General features: G+C 41.1%; 1 protein-coding gene across 5 annotated transcripts in view; it reads right to left on the reverse strand.

The window, feature by feature from the left end:
• col14a1a (collagen, type XIV, alpha 1a) overlaps positions 1 to 13,840 on the reverse strand; it is a 176,517-nt gene extending 162,677 nt beyond the window's left edge. For all 5 annotated transcript variants that reach the window (XM_054780660.1, XM_054780659.1, XM_054780658.1 and 2 more), the window contains exons 1-2: positions 13,600 to 13,840; positions 10,415 to 10,518 (exon numbers count right to left, since the gene is read on the reverse strand). In XM_054780660.1, the coding sequence (XP_054636635.1) occupies positions 10,415 to 10,496 (82 nt within the window). In that variant the 5' untranslated portion in view covers positions 10,497 to 10,518; positions 13,600 to 13,840. The remainder of the gene's footprint in view (positions 1 to 10,414; positions 10,519 to 13,599) is intronic.
• Positions 13,841 to 14,070: the final 230 nt, after the last annotated feature.

The following is a 14,070-nucleotide window of genomic DNA, read 5'->3' on the forward strand; positions in this document are numbered from 1 at the left end:
GGGAATAGTCAAGTCTCCATTGAAGGTAAATGTAACGTTCAATATTCACGTATCCCTTTCATTCATCATTTAAATGTATTTATATGCATTTTGAATTGTTTTACTAAATTTAACTATCAAAGAATGTGTTTTGTGATAACATTTTTGGCTTTCTAGAATGTCTGAATTGGATTTACATTATTTCTTTTGGGTAAAATTTATTTGGTTAGTGTCTGTTATGGTTAGAGTCAAACAGTCTGGAACAGGTTCCACTGCATATGATGTTGCAATTGAACTTCTGTTGATGTGTTCAGGTCCGTATGAAGTTATAAAAGAGTGTCAGACTCTGTGACTGTAGGGAAAAATAATTTAGTTAGCGCCGTGAACGCGTTATTTTTGACAGCACTAGTGAAAACAAAAAATCTTGCCTTCACAGTTAGCTGTGGTATTGAGAGTTTAAAAATATGACTTTGATAACCAAGGTTTCAAGGAGGAAAAAACATCCAACACTGAGCAACGTAATGAGCGGAGAAAGTTTGATTTTAGTTTGAGTTGTCCTTCATATGATCTTTCCTAAGCACACTTCTTGTTATGCTATTCGATTACTGGGACACAACGCAGTACTGCAGTTTTTTTTCACAGCAGTCCTCACGTAATCACATCACGTCAACTATAGAATACTTCAAATGCATTGTACAAAACTGCATAATTACACCTCACCACAATAAGACTCTATGAATAATTCACCACAACCGGGAATATTATTACTCTGGTTGCGTTTGGTGTGTGTGCTTGATAGTGTTTGAATGGAGCTGGCAGGAGATTAATAACTGGATGATCATTTCCACGATAACCTCCATCTTCCCTTTGCATGTCAAAGAACGCACCCTTGCACACAGTGAATGATAATTAACAAATGTGAAAATTGAATGAGACAGCTATGATGCTTTATAATGCTGAATGCGTGTCAAGGTCTGTACATTGAGGCAATTCAAGAGACAGTAAATATGATTAATGAATATGGATACAATAAAGCTAATAGCTGTGCATGCTGACTGAATGTGCGGGTCTCCTACTTAAACTGCTCTTCACAGGTCAGCACATCTGCCACTTACAGAATATTAACATTCAAAATTTCACTCTCGTTCTCTCTATGTGCCAAGGCGCATTTGCAATCTGGTCGAAAAAGTGCAGCAAAAAGGCCAAGATGGATGAGACCCCTGCCTAATATGTGTGGTATATAGCTCGGTCATATATTTCACAAACTAGGGCAATTTATCGGCAAGAGTTACACCAGTGGAAGTGACCTCGTCTTGCTCATGACTGAGCTGCGCATAATCCTCATGCCAGGCAGTAAAATTAAAGACCATCCTCTACGTAGGACTTTGGTTACTAATGCTTTGCAACATTTTGTATAGGAGTCAGGTGTTCATTGAAAGACTTCCACAAACAGTACAAAGTCCCATTGTGTGGGAGTAATTAAAGACATGCCTTCAAAAACAATATTGTGCATGTTCTCACACTGTGTGGCGCTGTGAGCCTCCATTCAAAGGTTTTTTGTTGTTGTTTTTTTTTTAAAAAGAAGCCAATTAGCCTAATCTTCAAACTATGCAGGAGGATTGAGACACTAGAGAAAAGTTTTTAGTCATTCCTGGTAAATGTTTGCTTTCCAGTCCTCTCGTTTTTTATATATTTATTTTATATCAAAATTCACTTCCACTTTACACTTTCCTGCACATTCCTTCACCAGCTTCTCTCTCTGTTGTTTGTGAGCTTCCCCCTTATTGCACTTAATCTTCTTTTTTTAAAAGGTTCCCTCATTAATCATTTCGGTTTGTGCTCTTAAGTCTGAACACTCTGGAGGTCCAATTTATTAAAATTCAGAATTTCACTGAAAACTTTGTGAAATAACACCTCAAAAGTCACACAGAACTGTGGTAGCCCGACACAAATAAATTTGGCGCTACATGTTCGCCCTCATTCATAAACACATTATAATGGGACTGTCTGTGTAGCTTATCGTTACAAGTCCGCGCAGTAGCTGGCATTGTAACCTCGGCTTCTTAACACTAAGGCCATATTGACACCAACACAGATATATATATATATATATTTTTTTTAGATATTTTCAAAAATGCACATTTCCCCCACTCATGTGTTAAAAAATGTCTATTCACATAAATGGAGTTTAAAAAAAATCTCTGTCCACATAAAAAAACATTAAACGGCTGTCATGCACATTTTGGTCCATCCTGACCAGATGCCCGAGCCACCTCATCTGGCTCCTCTCAATGCAGAAAAGCAGCGGTTCCACTCCAAGTTTCTCCTAGATGACTTCTCACCTTATCTCTAAAAAGGGACAGCCCAGCCACCATACAGAGAAAAAACTAATTTTGGCTGCTTATACCCACGATCTTGTCTTTTCAATCACTAGCCAAAGCTTATAACCATAGGTGAGTGTAGGCACGTAGATCAACCGATAAATTCAGAGCTTTGCCTTTCAGCTCAGCTCCCTCTTCACCACAATGGACCAATGCAGAGTCACTATATCACTGTTCCATCATTCCCTCACTTGTGAACAAGACTTTGAGGTACTTAAACTCCTCCACTTGTGGCAGGATCTCATCCCTGACCTGGAGATGGACCTTCACGCTTTTCTGGGCAAGGAGCATGCTAATTCTTTAGCCAGCCACTTCACACATGGCTGCAAAACCATCCAGTGAGAGTTGAAGATCCCGGTCCAATGAAGTCAGCAGGACCACAACATTTGCAAAAAGCAGAGACCCAATCATGCAGCCACTAAACCAGATCCCCTCAATGCCCTGGCTGCACCTAGAAATTCATCCATCCATTTTCTATGCCGCTTGTGGGTCACGGGTATGCTGCAGCCTGCGCCTAGAAATTCTGTCCGTAAAAGTAATTAACAGAATCGGTGACAAAGGGCAGCCCTGGCGGAGTCCAACTTTCACTGGAAATGAGTTCGAGTTATTGCAGGCGATGCGGACCAAGCTCTGACACCAGTCATACAGGGAGCTAACTGCCTGAATTACGTGGTCTATTACCCCATACTAGCGGAGTACTCTCCACAGGATTCCTCAAGGAACACGGTCAAATGCCTTCTCCAAGTCCACAAAACACATGTGGACTGGTTGAGCAAACTCCCATGCACCGTCAAGGACCTTGCCGAGAGTGAAGAGTTGGTCCACAGTTGCACGACCAAGAAAAAAAACACATTACTCCTCCTGAATCAGAGATTCAACTATCCCATGGACAGAACCCCAGAATGAACATTACCATGAAGGCTGAGGAATGGTGGTTGGATGGTTGGAAAACACCCTCCCAACCACCCTGGTCTGCCAATCCATCCATCCATCTTCTATGCCGCTTATCCTCACTAGGTTTGCAGGTATGCTGGAGCCTATCCCTGCTGACTTCAGGCGGGGTACACCCTGGACTGGTCGCCAGCCAATCGCAGGGCAGATAAAGACAAACAACCATTCACACTCACATTCATACCTATGGACAATTTAGAGTCACCAGTTAACCTAACATGCATGTTTTGGGAATGTGGGAGGAAACTAGAGTACCCGGAGAAAACCCACGCACGCACGGGGAGAACGCGCAAACTCCACACAGAAATGCCCAATGGAGATTCAAACCCAGATCTTCCCGATCTCCTGACTGTGTGGCCAACATGCTAACCACTCGGCCACCGTACGGCCGTCTGCCAATCCAGAGGCATTATTTCCATTCCATTCCATTTTCCTCGCTTATTCGGGTCCGGGTCACGGGGGCCCAGACTTCCCAGTCTCCGGTCACCTCCTCCAGCTCCACCGGGAGGACACCAAGGCGTTCCCAGTCCAGCTGTGAGACATAATCCCTTCAGTGTGTCCTAGGTCTGCCCCAGGGCCTTCTCCCGGCTGGGCATGTATTATCTCCAAATCCCATTAAATTGAACAGAGTTCCAGAAAAGAGTTCCATAGACCGGGGGGTGAGAGGCAGGGAGGACTTTCAATATTAGTGCAGACCTGCCAACATGTATGAATTTGTCGTACTCAGCATGCAATTTGACTCTTGAATACACTTGTATGCTTCACTGCTCTTTGTTTGCTGCATTTTGCTGGTTTCACTTTCGAGTTCAGTCTGTACAGTACAGATAACTAAACAGCTATCAGTTTCACAATAGTATTTAGTATTGGGGGTGCACGGAAACATTTCTGTCCCCCAGTGGGAGCATGACAGAAAATAATTGAGAACCACTGCAATAGACTAAGCTGAATCACCCCTCCCCCATACCACCAGGAATGTTATGTTTTTAGTGTGTATAATTTGCTGGCTATTATTTGGCAATCAAATATTTATAGTTGTATTAATAGGCACAATGTTTTACCCTGACTCACACAGAACAGACATTTCTACCCACAGACCTGTCTATTTCATGCAAGTAACACAGGTGAGCTCATACAGCGTTTTCCTAACCCATTTCCCATCATCTCATGCACCCATTAAGTGGGGTTAAATTCACTGATATTTTTTGTAATTCTTCCTCATCTCTGAATAACAAAAGGAGTGAAACCGGTAAGGGCATTTCACATCACATTCACAGCTCAAGTCCATGTAGCAGTGTGGCTGGAGATGGTGACAAGATGGATTACAGTAAACAGAAACAGGATGGTTGCTTCCACCTCATTCATTATTTTGCATGCGGTTATGCTTTCACCTCACTGGTTTCACTGAGTTCATTAAAGTTGGAGTCATTGGCCACCAAAGTCACGTACTGACATTCACTGCTCAAAATGCATACTTTGATCATTGCAGACACGCACTCATGCACACAACAATGTTATGCTGCTCTTGTATCTGAAACATGGTAATGAGATAATCAACACAATCAATAAAAGAAATGACAGATCAGAGGACAACAAGAACACATATGCAGGATTCCACACATATTTTCTGGCTGCTTTACAGTGTTTGACTATGAATAGTTCATCATCCAAATGACAATATGGCACTAAATATCACATTCCTTGCTGCTGTCTGACACACACTGGACATTTTTACTCCTGCTATGCTGCTGCTTTTACTGTTGCAAAGCAAATTATTTTTTACTTGCACCCTCTGGGGGCCAAGCAGGGAACAAAATTAAAATGACTTTTTCCTCTCAAGGCAAACACATGTTACTGCACGCTGTGGACTTCAACAATAGAAGGTGGACAAAAGAATAAGCAAAGCATGTCTGAAACCTTTGAACAACCTGACCCAGTCTCTCTATTTTCATCACCTCATTTCATCATAAATTTCCATTAAAAAAAATGATGAACTAGGCTTTTCAAGAAAAAAAATACACACCCTTAGCACAAATTACCTATCTCACCAACAACGATGTTTTACTTTTGTCATGTGTTTAATTATACAGTGGAACCGCCAAAGTCGGACATAATCTGTGCTGTGATGCTGGGTCAAAAAAAATGTTTTCCATTACATTACATGTTAAATTATATAATTTGTGCTAGAGTCAAACTGTCACCATCATAAAATTGTCATACAATTGTGCTAAAATTAACCTCTATTTCTGTACCTCTTATCCAATTCAATTATTTGAAACTATTCACCCTCTGTGGACATAATGAATAGTTTCACATACTGTAGCTTCAGAATTCTTTCCATATTGCTAGAATAAATAATTGTTGAATCTGTGTCATTTTCATGCTAGTCATTAGCCATTATGCTTTCAGCTATATGCCATTTCCATTAGCATCTGATTGGTAATAAATACACTTGTGCTTATAACTGAGGCCGTGTCCACACGGGAACACGCCTGAGAGTTTTTTTTTGGCGAGTTAAAAAAAATGTGCGTCCACGCTGTGCTGGATTACTAAATAGTTGCATCCAGATGGGAACGGATCACTGAGTGAAAACGATGTAATACATAAGGCACAAATACGTGTGGTGCTGTGAACAGACACACAAATGGAACCACGTGACACACCAAACAATAGAAAAAGAAAGAATGCATGCGCATAAATTTGTCGTCCTCTGCTTTCCAAGGCTCGTCTAGACTTATGACAAAGTGCAATGTGTGTCATCTAAGACAAGAAAATACCAGGACAATATCGACTGTAGTGAATCATGACCCTCGAAATATTCAGATATGTTGGTTTGTCATCAAAGCTCACTTCTGGTCACGTGACGGCAACGGGTCTCTGATGTCATCATTTTAAAAAAAGCAGCACATTGCTCATCTATACGGAAGCGACGAGCCGGCGTTTTCAGATCAATTTTGCACCCTGCAAAACATGCCACGGAAAATATCTCGCCGGGGTAGCACGTTAAAAAAACGTTCATTTAATATGGCATTTGAAGAGCAAACACTTGACAAGGTATGGCAAGTTTGAGTGTGTGATCGTGTGATCATCAGTCAAACAGCAGCTAATGTACAGTAGCTTGACAGTCAGAGGTCTAAAGCAAATAACCCGAAAAATAATTGAATTCATCGGACTAGATGGCCAGCCTCTCTCCGCGGTTTGCCAACTGCTCTCTCACTGCCTCACTGCGTGCTAGTAGAAGTCCTGCCAGAGCTCCATCAGAAAATGTACTCGCATCCAAAGTCTCACAAATGATATACAGTATGTTGTCTTGAAAAAGTAAGTGAAATATGTTTGTCTAAATAAACTTGATTTTATGGTTACATTTTTCACATCGTATAGCCAGTAGCAGGGGTGCAACCAGGAAAAAAAAAAAAAATTGCCTCCCCTGGCAGTCAGGAGACCTTGTAGATGTCGTAACTCTTCCCCCTTATATGGACTCTTCCCCCTTATATGGCACCCCTGGCCAGTAGCACACATCATAAATACATTTCAAAATTTTGTTAATCTATGTGATATCAGTAAGGGTATCGGCCGATTTCACTCATGGATGATCAGAATCGGCAGCTTAAAACTCTGATCGGATCATCCCCAATACAAACATATAAACGTGAATTAGTGTTAGGAAAACGTATCTTGTCAAATGTTTGCCCAGCTTTTACGTACCTACATTACAGTCTTTAGATTTTACAGTGTCATGTGTATTTGAACTTGATTAAAATACAAGGATGATGTGATGTTCCTCAACTTTATTTACTTTGAATACCACATCTTCTGGCAGTGAAACGGCCTTCCTGTGCCGTCTTACTCTTTGGTAGTGGGAGTTCCTGTGAAGATATGTGTTGTATATACAAACATCCTCCATGGCGAGAACACACACAAATCCTCACTCTAAAATCCCCGCTGACCAGATGTTGTTGCTTACAGGGACATTATGGCTATCACATGCTACCTAATGAAAGAATCGGAGGGGTCACCTATGTGCAGCTGCAATTTAGTAGGATCAATTTCCAGTCCAATTTGTACTGCCACACTTTTGACCCAACTCTTGTTTATGTCTGCCTACAATGAAATAAATCATCGTATCTGGCGTGATTGCTGCTGCAAATTGGAATGAAATGATGAGAAAAAAGGGAACAAGAAAATGAACACTGGATGTTAAAGAGAGAGGAAATGGTGAAAGCACAAAGAGTGCGGTGTTGGAATAGGAGGGAAGAATAGAAAAGTGCTGCTAGGACTTCCACGAGTAAACGAGCCCACCAAACACAGGGCAGGACCGCACCCATTTGTTTGGGATTTAAAACAAGCTGTGGAAATCCATCAAGAAACATTCATTATTTAAGCGTGTAATTCCTCTTGCAACCTGGCTGTATATTGATGAGCAAGAGATCAATAGAAAGATTATGTGACAAGTGGAGTATCGATTCTTGTGAAGAACTTCAAGAGCAATACAGCGATCTTTATTTCATTTTATTGCAGAGCCTTCAGAGTAGAAAGACTTGGAGGATTTTGCCTTCACATGCCACCAAAATGAATTTAGATAAAACAATCAAGATGTCACTGAAGTCTAGACTTCTACCTATATTTTAAGAGGTACCACAATAATATGACATATACCCTTTAGACATTACAGGCATTTTACAGATACATTTTTAGGGACTCAAAAGTAAAACCCAAAGTAAAGTGACATAACTCAAATTTTACCCATCTCAATACTTTGTGAAGGTAAATAAATTGAATATTTTTAATGACCAGATCAGTTGGCTGATGCCAAGCTAGTAGGGCATGGTTTTCAATTAGTGAAGACAGCAAAAGCCAGAAAAGAAGCAGCAAGTGAAGGTGTGGCAAAGCATGTCCATGGACTCAAGATTTCAGGCAGTACAATTTTTATCAGTATTCAACATTATGTTTATACAGTGGAACCTCTGTTAGCGTACGCCAAAAATTTGCCTTAGTTCATGTATACTTTTTGGTTGTTGTATAATATGGCACACGTCTTGTGTTATTAAAACACTGCATGAGTCCAACTGTGTTTGTAACGTATCTTTATTGCAAGCATGCTTTCAACGGAGGTCATTGTTCCCCAGCTCTGTCGCACTTCTATGACGTCATCAGCAATTCGCTCTGTAGTTCTTGCTCTAACACAGTTATGCCACAAGTCTCTGCTTTTCTTATTAATCACGGCTGCAAAACAACCCACAATGGAGCCAAAGAATGTTGTGAGGCCAACATTTTGATAAAGAAGATGAGAAACACTATTGAATTCAAGGAATAACTCATAGCAAAGTATGAAGGTGGCATCCGTGTGTATATCTCTTCTCCTGCTCCTTCGCTGCTCATCATCACCGTGTCTATGCCAACAGAAGACATTCCATCCCTGTTTCCCTGGGCAGCTCCTTCAGCAGCAGACTGTTACACCCACGGTGTAAGGAGGAGAGGTTCCGCAGGTCCTTCATACCGACCGCTGTCAGGCTCTACAACACCTGCACCACCTGAACCATGTTTAGTCACTATGCATTCTTTACACTGTATTCTTTACTTGCGTATCTTGCTTGCTTGCTGCTGTAACAAGTAAATTTCCCCGCTGTGGGATAAATAAAGTACATACATACATACATACATACATTCCATCAAGATAAATGTGACGTTCAATGTTAATTTATGTATTTGCATTTTGAATCGTTTTCTGCATGTAAAACTAATTGCTTTACATTGGAAGTGTGTTGCATTAACATTTTTGGGTGTCCGGAATGGATTAATTGAATTTACATTATTTCTAATGGGAAAAATGTATTCGGTTAGAGTATGTTTTAGGTTTCGTCTGGCCTTCTGGAATGGATTAATGACGCTAAACGAGGTTCCACTGTATTTACAATTATGCCATTATGCCATTTATTTTTACTTTTTTTTTTTATTCCTGTCCAGCCATTAGGGCAGATAGTATTGTTGCTCTAAACACCCTTACATGCGCAACAGATTTGCTTTGCCAGGGAAAAGTGAGAGATACACATCCCCTGTTACACAAAATGTATTTAACTTTGATGTTTTGTTGTTATGCGAATTTGGAGCAGCCGGACCGGAGCAGGAGGGGATAGAGAAGAAAACAGAGGAGGGAGTGCAGGGACAAGAGGGGGACAAGAAAGATACAAGGACAACAGCAGCAACAACAGAAACAAACAGGACTACATCAGCACAAGTCTGTGACAGCTATAAGGACCATGACGTAGAGGACAATATAATAACCACAATGACAATACTGCATTGAAACAGCCATAAATATTAGTAGTAATGAAATTATTAACTATGATAGTTACATCTTTGCAATTAACGATGAAAAGCTAAACGATTTTTGAGACTTGTTACTACAAAACCATTGTGGTTGTTTGTAACGGGGAAATCTGTTATTGTCCAAAAACAGAGAGAGTGAGAGAGAGACAAATGTGTGACTATGAGCGTGAATGGTTGTTTGCACCAAACACAACTACATATGGTCCAAAACGATAATTGAACATGGCAATTAAGATTTAACACCAGATGATGTCTCATTAGCACATTGTATTTTACTCGTTTGTCTGCACAAACCCAACAGCGCACCACTTTTATTAAATCAAAATTACTGAGGTGCGGTTGATTGCGAGGCACAGTGGAGCGTTATATATGTTGTGCAGCGCATCGCACAGCAAATCATCACAGCCTCGAAGCGAGCTGTAACACCACGTTTATTAAAATGGCTCTGAAGCGTGGCGGCATCTGCAGCTTGGTGGCAAGTGGTGCAGTGACGCTGGGCTGAAACGTTATGATAGAGATGACAGGCTCATGTTTGTGTGTGTGTGCATGTGTGTGTGTGTGTGTGTGTGTGTGTGTGTGTGCACGCATGTCATCTGATGGGTCTAAACCTGCTCATCAAAACTGAGATGATGCAGCAGGAGGAAGCGTAAGGAAAGTTTACTGAGGAGAAGGTTGAAAAAACAGTGTTTGGGTGTGGAAAAGGTCAGCGAGGGATGATGATGATCTAGTCGAGGAGAAGGAAATAGAGTGAAGAATGGAGAGGAATGTGGATAACCTACCTTGAGCCTGTGCTTTACTTGGGAAATGGGAAATGACCACTAGGAACACCAGTGGAGCCCACAAATAATCCTGAGAGAACATCCTCACAACCAGTAACACTAACCTGGAAGAGAGTGATAGAGGAAAGAAAAGCACATTGATAAAACAATAAAATGTTAATTGAGACAAGACATTAGTGACAGTCTTCAGGAATGCCATTCAACTGTGGGGAGGGGCTCAATGGGTCACAAAGAGCCACCTTGCTTCCTCCCCCCACTCACACACACAGCCCCAAGGCGCTGATCTGGAATCAGTTAGCCCCTTAAATGTCCACTTTGAAACAATTACACATCAGTCGTTGAGCAGTCTAGACCGACGACAGAGCAGCCGCCGAGCCTCACGCCCACACGGGGAAGGCTGAGACAGAAGAGGACTTTGTTGGAAGGAGAAGAGACGAGATGACAAGAGAAACTTTGACCTTTAACAACACATTACTAGTTCAATTATAATTGAGGAACTTTACAAGAAACAGGCACATATATTTTCATATGCAGTATGAATAATGGGTTGAGACAGCATACAAATTACCTTAGTCAACTTGGTATGGACAACGGATTCATGTCTTGAATAAAACAAGAATCAGTCATACAACTTTACCACACTGACTTGAATATAAGAAAACAGTCTAAAAATAGAAAGGTTGTCCCGTATTCAGGGTCGACATACATGCAAAACGACAGGTGGCGCCATACAACTTCTCTCCAAGTGAGTAAGAGCTTTTCTTCCTGTTACACATTAACAACTCACCTCAATGACATGGCAACAAAGACCCGCTCAACAAAGATGTCTCAAAGCTTGTGCAAGTTAGCAAACAAAGGTTTGAGAGCTATGATGCAGATAATGGTGATCATGGAACTTTCCAACAGCTAAGAAATACAACTACTGTACAATCGCACTCTTATTTCTAATTATTTCAATATTGAAAACACCATTTTAAAAATATATATATTTTGTCTTTTTGGTCTTGAAAAAAGAAGATTTGTCATATAGTCAGGCTCGTCTTCTATTTGGATGGACACGGTGTATAAATGAAAAGCAAGTACCGCAGTAGGCCGCTACTTTTTTCTCATGCTTTGGACCCTGCAGCTTATACATCTTATACATCTCATCTATATCTTGCGACATCTCGGAACAGTCATTTCGTGCTTCTTGCACACACACTCATCTTGAAAACACAGAAAGAAATGCATATGATGTAGCTTGCAAGTTTGCCAGTGGATCTGGACACCGTGGAGCGGTGTAAAAAAAATTTAAAAAATCCACTATCAACAGGTTTCGAAAGGCTGGATCACTATGTGATGAAGTGGACAGACAGCACAAGCTCAAAGGCAAATTTGTCTCGAGACGAAAGTGACACAGAGCGACAATGAAAGAGAGAGACTGACAAAGTGTGTGACGAAGGAATTATGAGTCTTACAATTCCGGCACTGAAGAAGAAGCTGGAGGAAGATGAATGATATTTCTGGTAGGTTAGTGTTAAATGAGCCAGAAAAAAAGCACATATGTGAAAAAACATTTTAGAAACCTCTGTGTAATGTCTTTCTGTCTCCTAAATATCCCATGTTAGAACGTGGACCATAAACGGTGGCTTATAAACAGGTGTGCTCAATAGACCGGAAATTACAGTGTACAAAACTCCATTAGTTTGCATCTGAAAGAGGAATACCACCAAAACATTTCCAGAGTACATTTCACTGACACAGAAATTACAGTCATGGAAAAAATGATTAGACCAGCCTTGTTTCTTCAGTTTATTGATCCATTTGAATGCCTGGTACAACTTAAAGGTACATTTGTTTGGACATTATAATGATAACAATTTAGGAGCTGATATCTAGCAACTTCCATGGTTTTCTTGATAACCAAAATCACTTAAGTTCTTACATGAATAGCTACAGCATTGTACTGCCAACAAATGTAACTCATATGAGCTATTTTTGTTGCCATTGTTATATTTGTCCAAACAAAGCTACTTTTAATTGTTTCAGGCATTAAAATGAACAAGAAATTAAAGAAACAAGGGCCGCCTAATAATTTTTTCCATGACTGTATACTCTGACGTCTAGACTGAGTAGCTATGCATGTCATTCAGGCAAACCACACCTTTAAAAACACCTCCACATAGAGAAGATGACCTTTTACCTCCAGCAAACACTATATTGGCTCAGTATCCCCTGACAGTCATGCAAAAACAATTTAACTACTCTGCTACATTAAATATAGAAAAAAAAACTTCCCAAACAAACATTATGAAATTTCTTAAATATGAAAAGTCACTTTGGAAAGTTCAGTTGTTAAATTTATTTGGCCTAAAAGGAAGTTGATGAAATGCATCTGCAGGATTGCATTAAACTGTAAAGCACAGTAAGTTGAAGGTGAGGGGCCACAAATTACCATTGAAAAAAATATATATATTGTTTACTTCAAATCTAAACATCTAAAACGTTTAAAATATAAAAGCAGATGACTGCTCCGTCAACTGAATTATGCCAATTTCAGTAAATAGGGGCGCCGGATTGTTGTTTGAGCACATTTTACCAAACACTTCATGCTTCCATTTTTGACCACAGCAGCAATCAGCAAGTGTAGAAATCTAACAGAGAAAGAGGAAAAAATGACTTGCTGCAAATTAACAAAAAGAGAAAGGATGGAGGACAAACACTGCACAAGTTTGACTGACAGCTAAAATGGGAAAGACTGTGAATTGCCCATTGTCCATCCATATAGAACAAACAGTCTCCTCACTTCACCCCTCACTTTACTCGCACAGGACTAAGGAATCTATGGGTAGACCTCCCCCCAGTTGGATGAATAAAACAGAACTTGCAACAAAGTTGTGTTCTTCTTCTGGCATGTGGAGGTAAGATAACCATTACTATAAAAAGGTACCACTACGAGCTCCAATTCAGGCGCACATTTGATGAATGAGTGTGAAATATTCCAGGAGATAGGAATGTTTTTTCCTGACATGTTGATGGAAATAAGCAGGATCACTGTCGTATAATCAACGAGTCTCACAAGAATTTACGCACAAGTTTCTGGCTGGTAATATGAGATTAATCCACATTACCTGCAACTGCTCGCACCTGAGACCTGCTCTCGCGCATGCACACGCGCAACGAATGAATGAAATCGCGTTTCCTACCTCTTCACACATAAAGCAAGCGTCCCTTTCCACACCAAGAAGGAAATCCCGTGAAAAGGCAAACGAGCGCTGCTGTGTTCCTTCTTCCCCTTCTCCTTGGGTGTCACCCCTGCTTTCTCGCAGGATACGGCTCGCTTGGCCAGGAGTGGGTGTTTCTCTCCTCGTTATTCAGTCATCCCTCCCTCCGGCTAATCCTTCCTGTCCCAGCCCTCTCCATCTCTCATCTCACACTGAGACGACACAGGCGCCACGCAGTGCCGCTGCGCAAAAAAACCTGCGATCATCGCTGCAGGTCGCACCCGGGCTGCTGCAGCCCTCCCCTTGGGTCACCATCCGGAACTTGGGCTGGGAGAGGAGGGCACTGGGTCACTGCCAATCAAATTCAGGCAAGGAGGGGAAACGTCTGAGCATAATGATGCAGGTGACCTACCGGAGCACTTTCTTCACTTCGAGTTTCCAAACTTTCCACAC

Source organism: Dunckerocampus dactyliophorus, chromosome 7 (assembly GCF_027744805.1).
Source record: "Dunckerocampus dactyliophorus isolate RoL2022-P2 chromosome 7, RoL_Ddac_1.1, whole genome shotgun sequence".
Lineage (NCBI taxonomy): Eukaryota > Metazoa > Chordata > Actinopteri > Syngnathiformes > Syngnathidae > Dunckerocampus > Dunckerocampus dactyliophorus.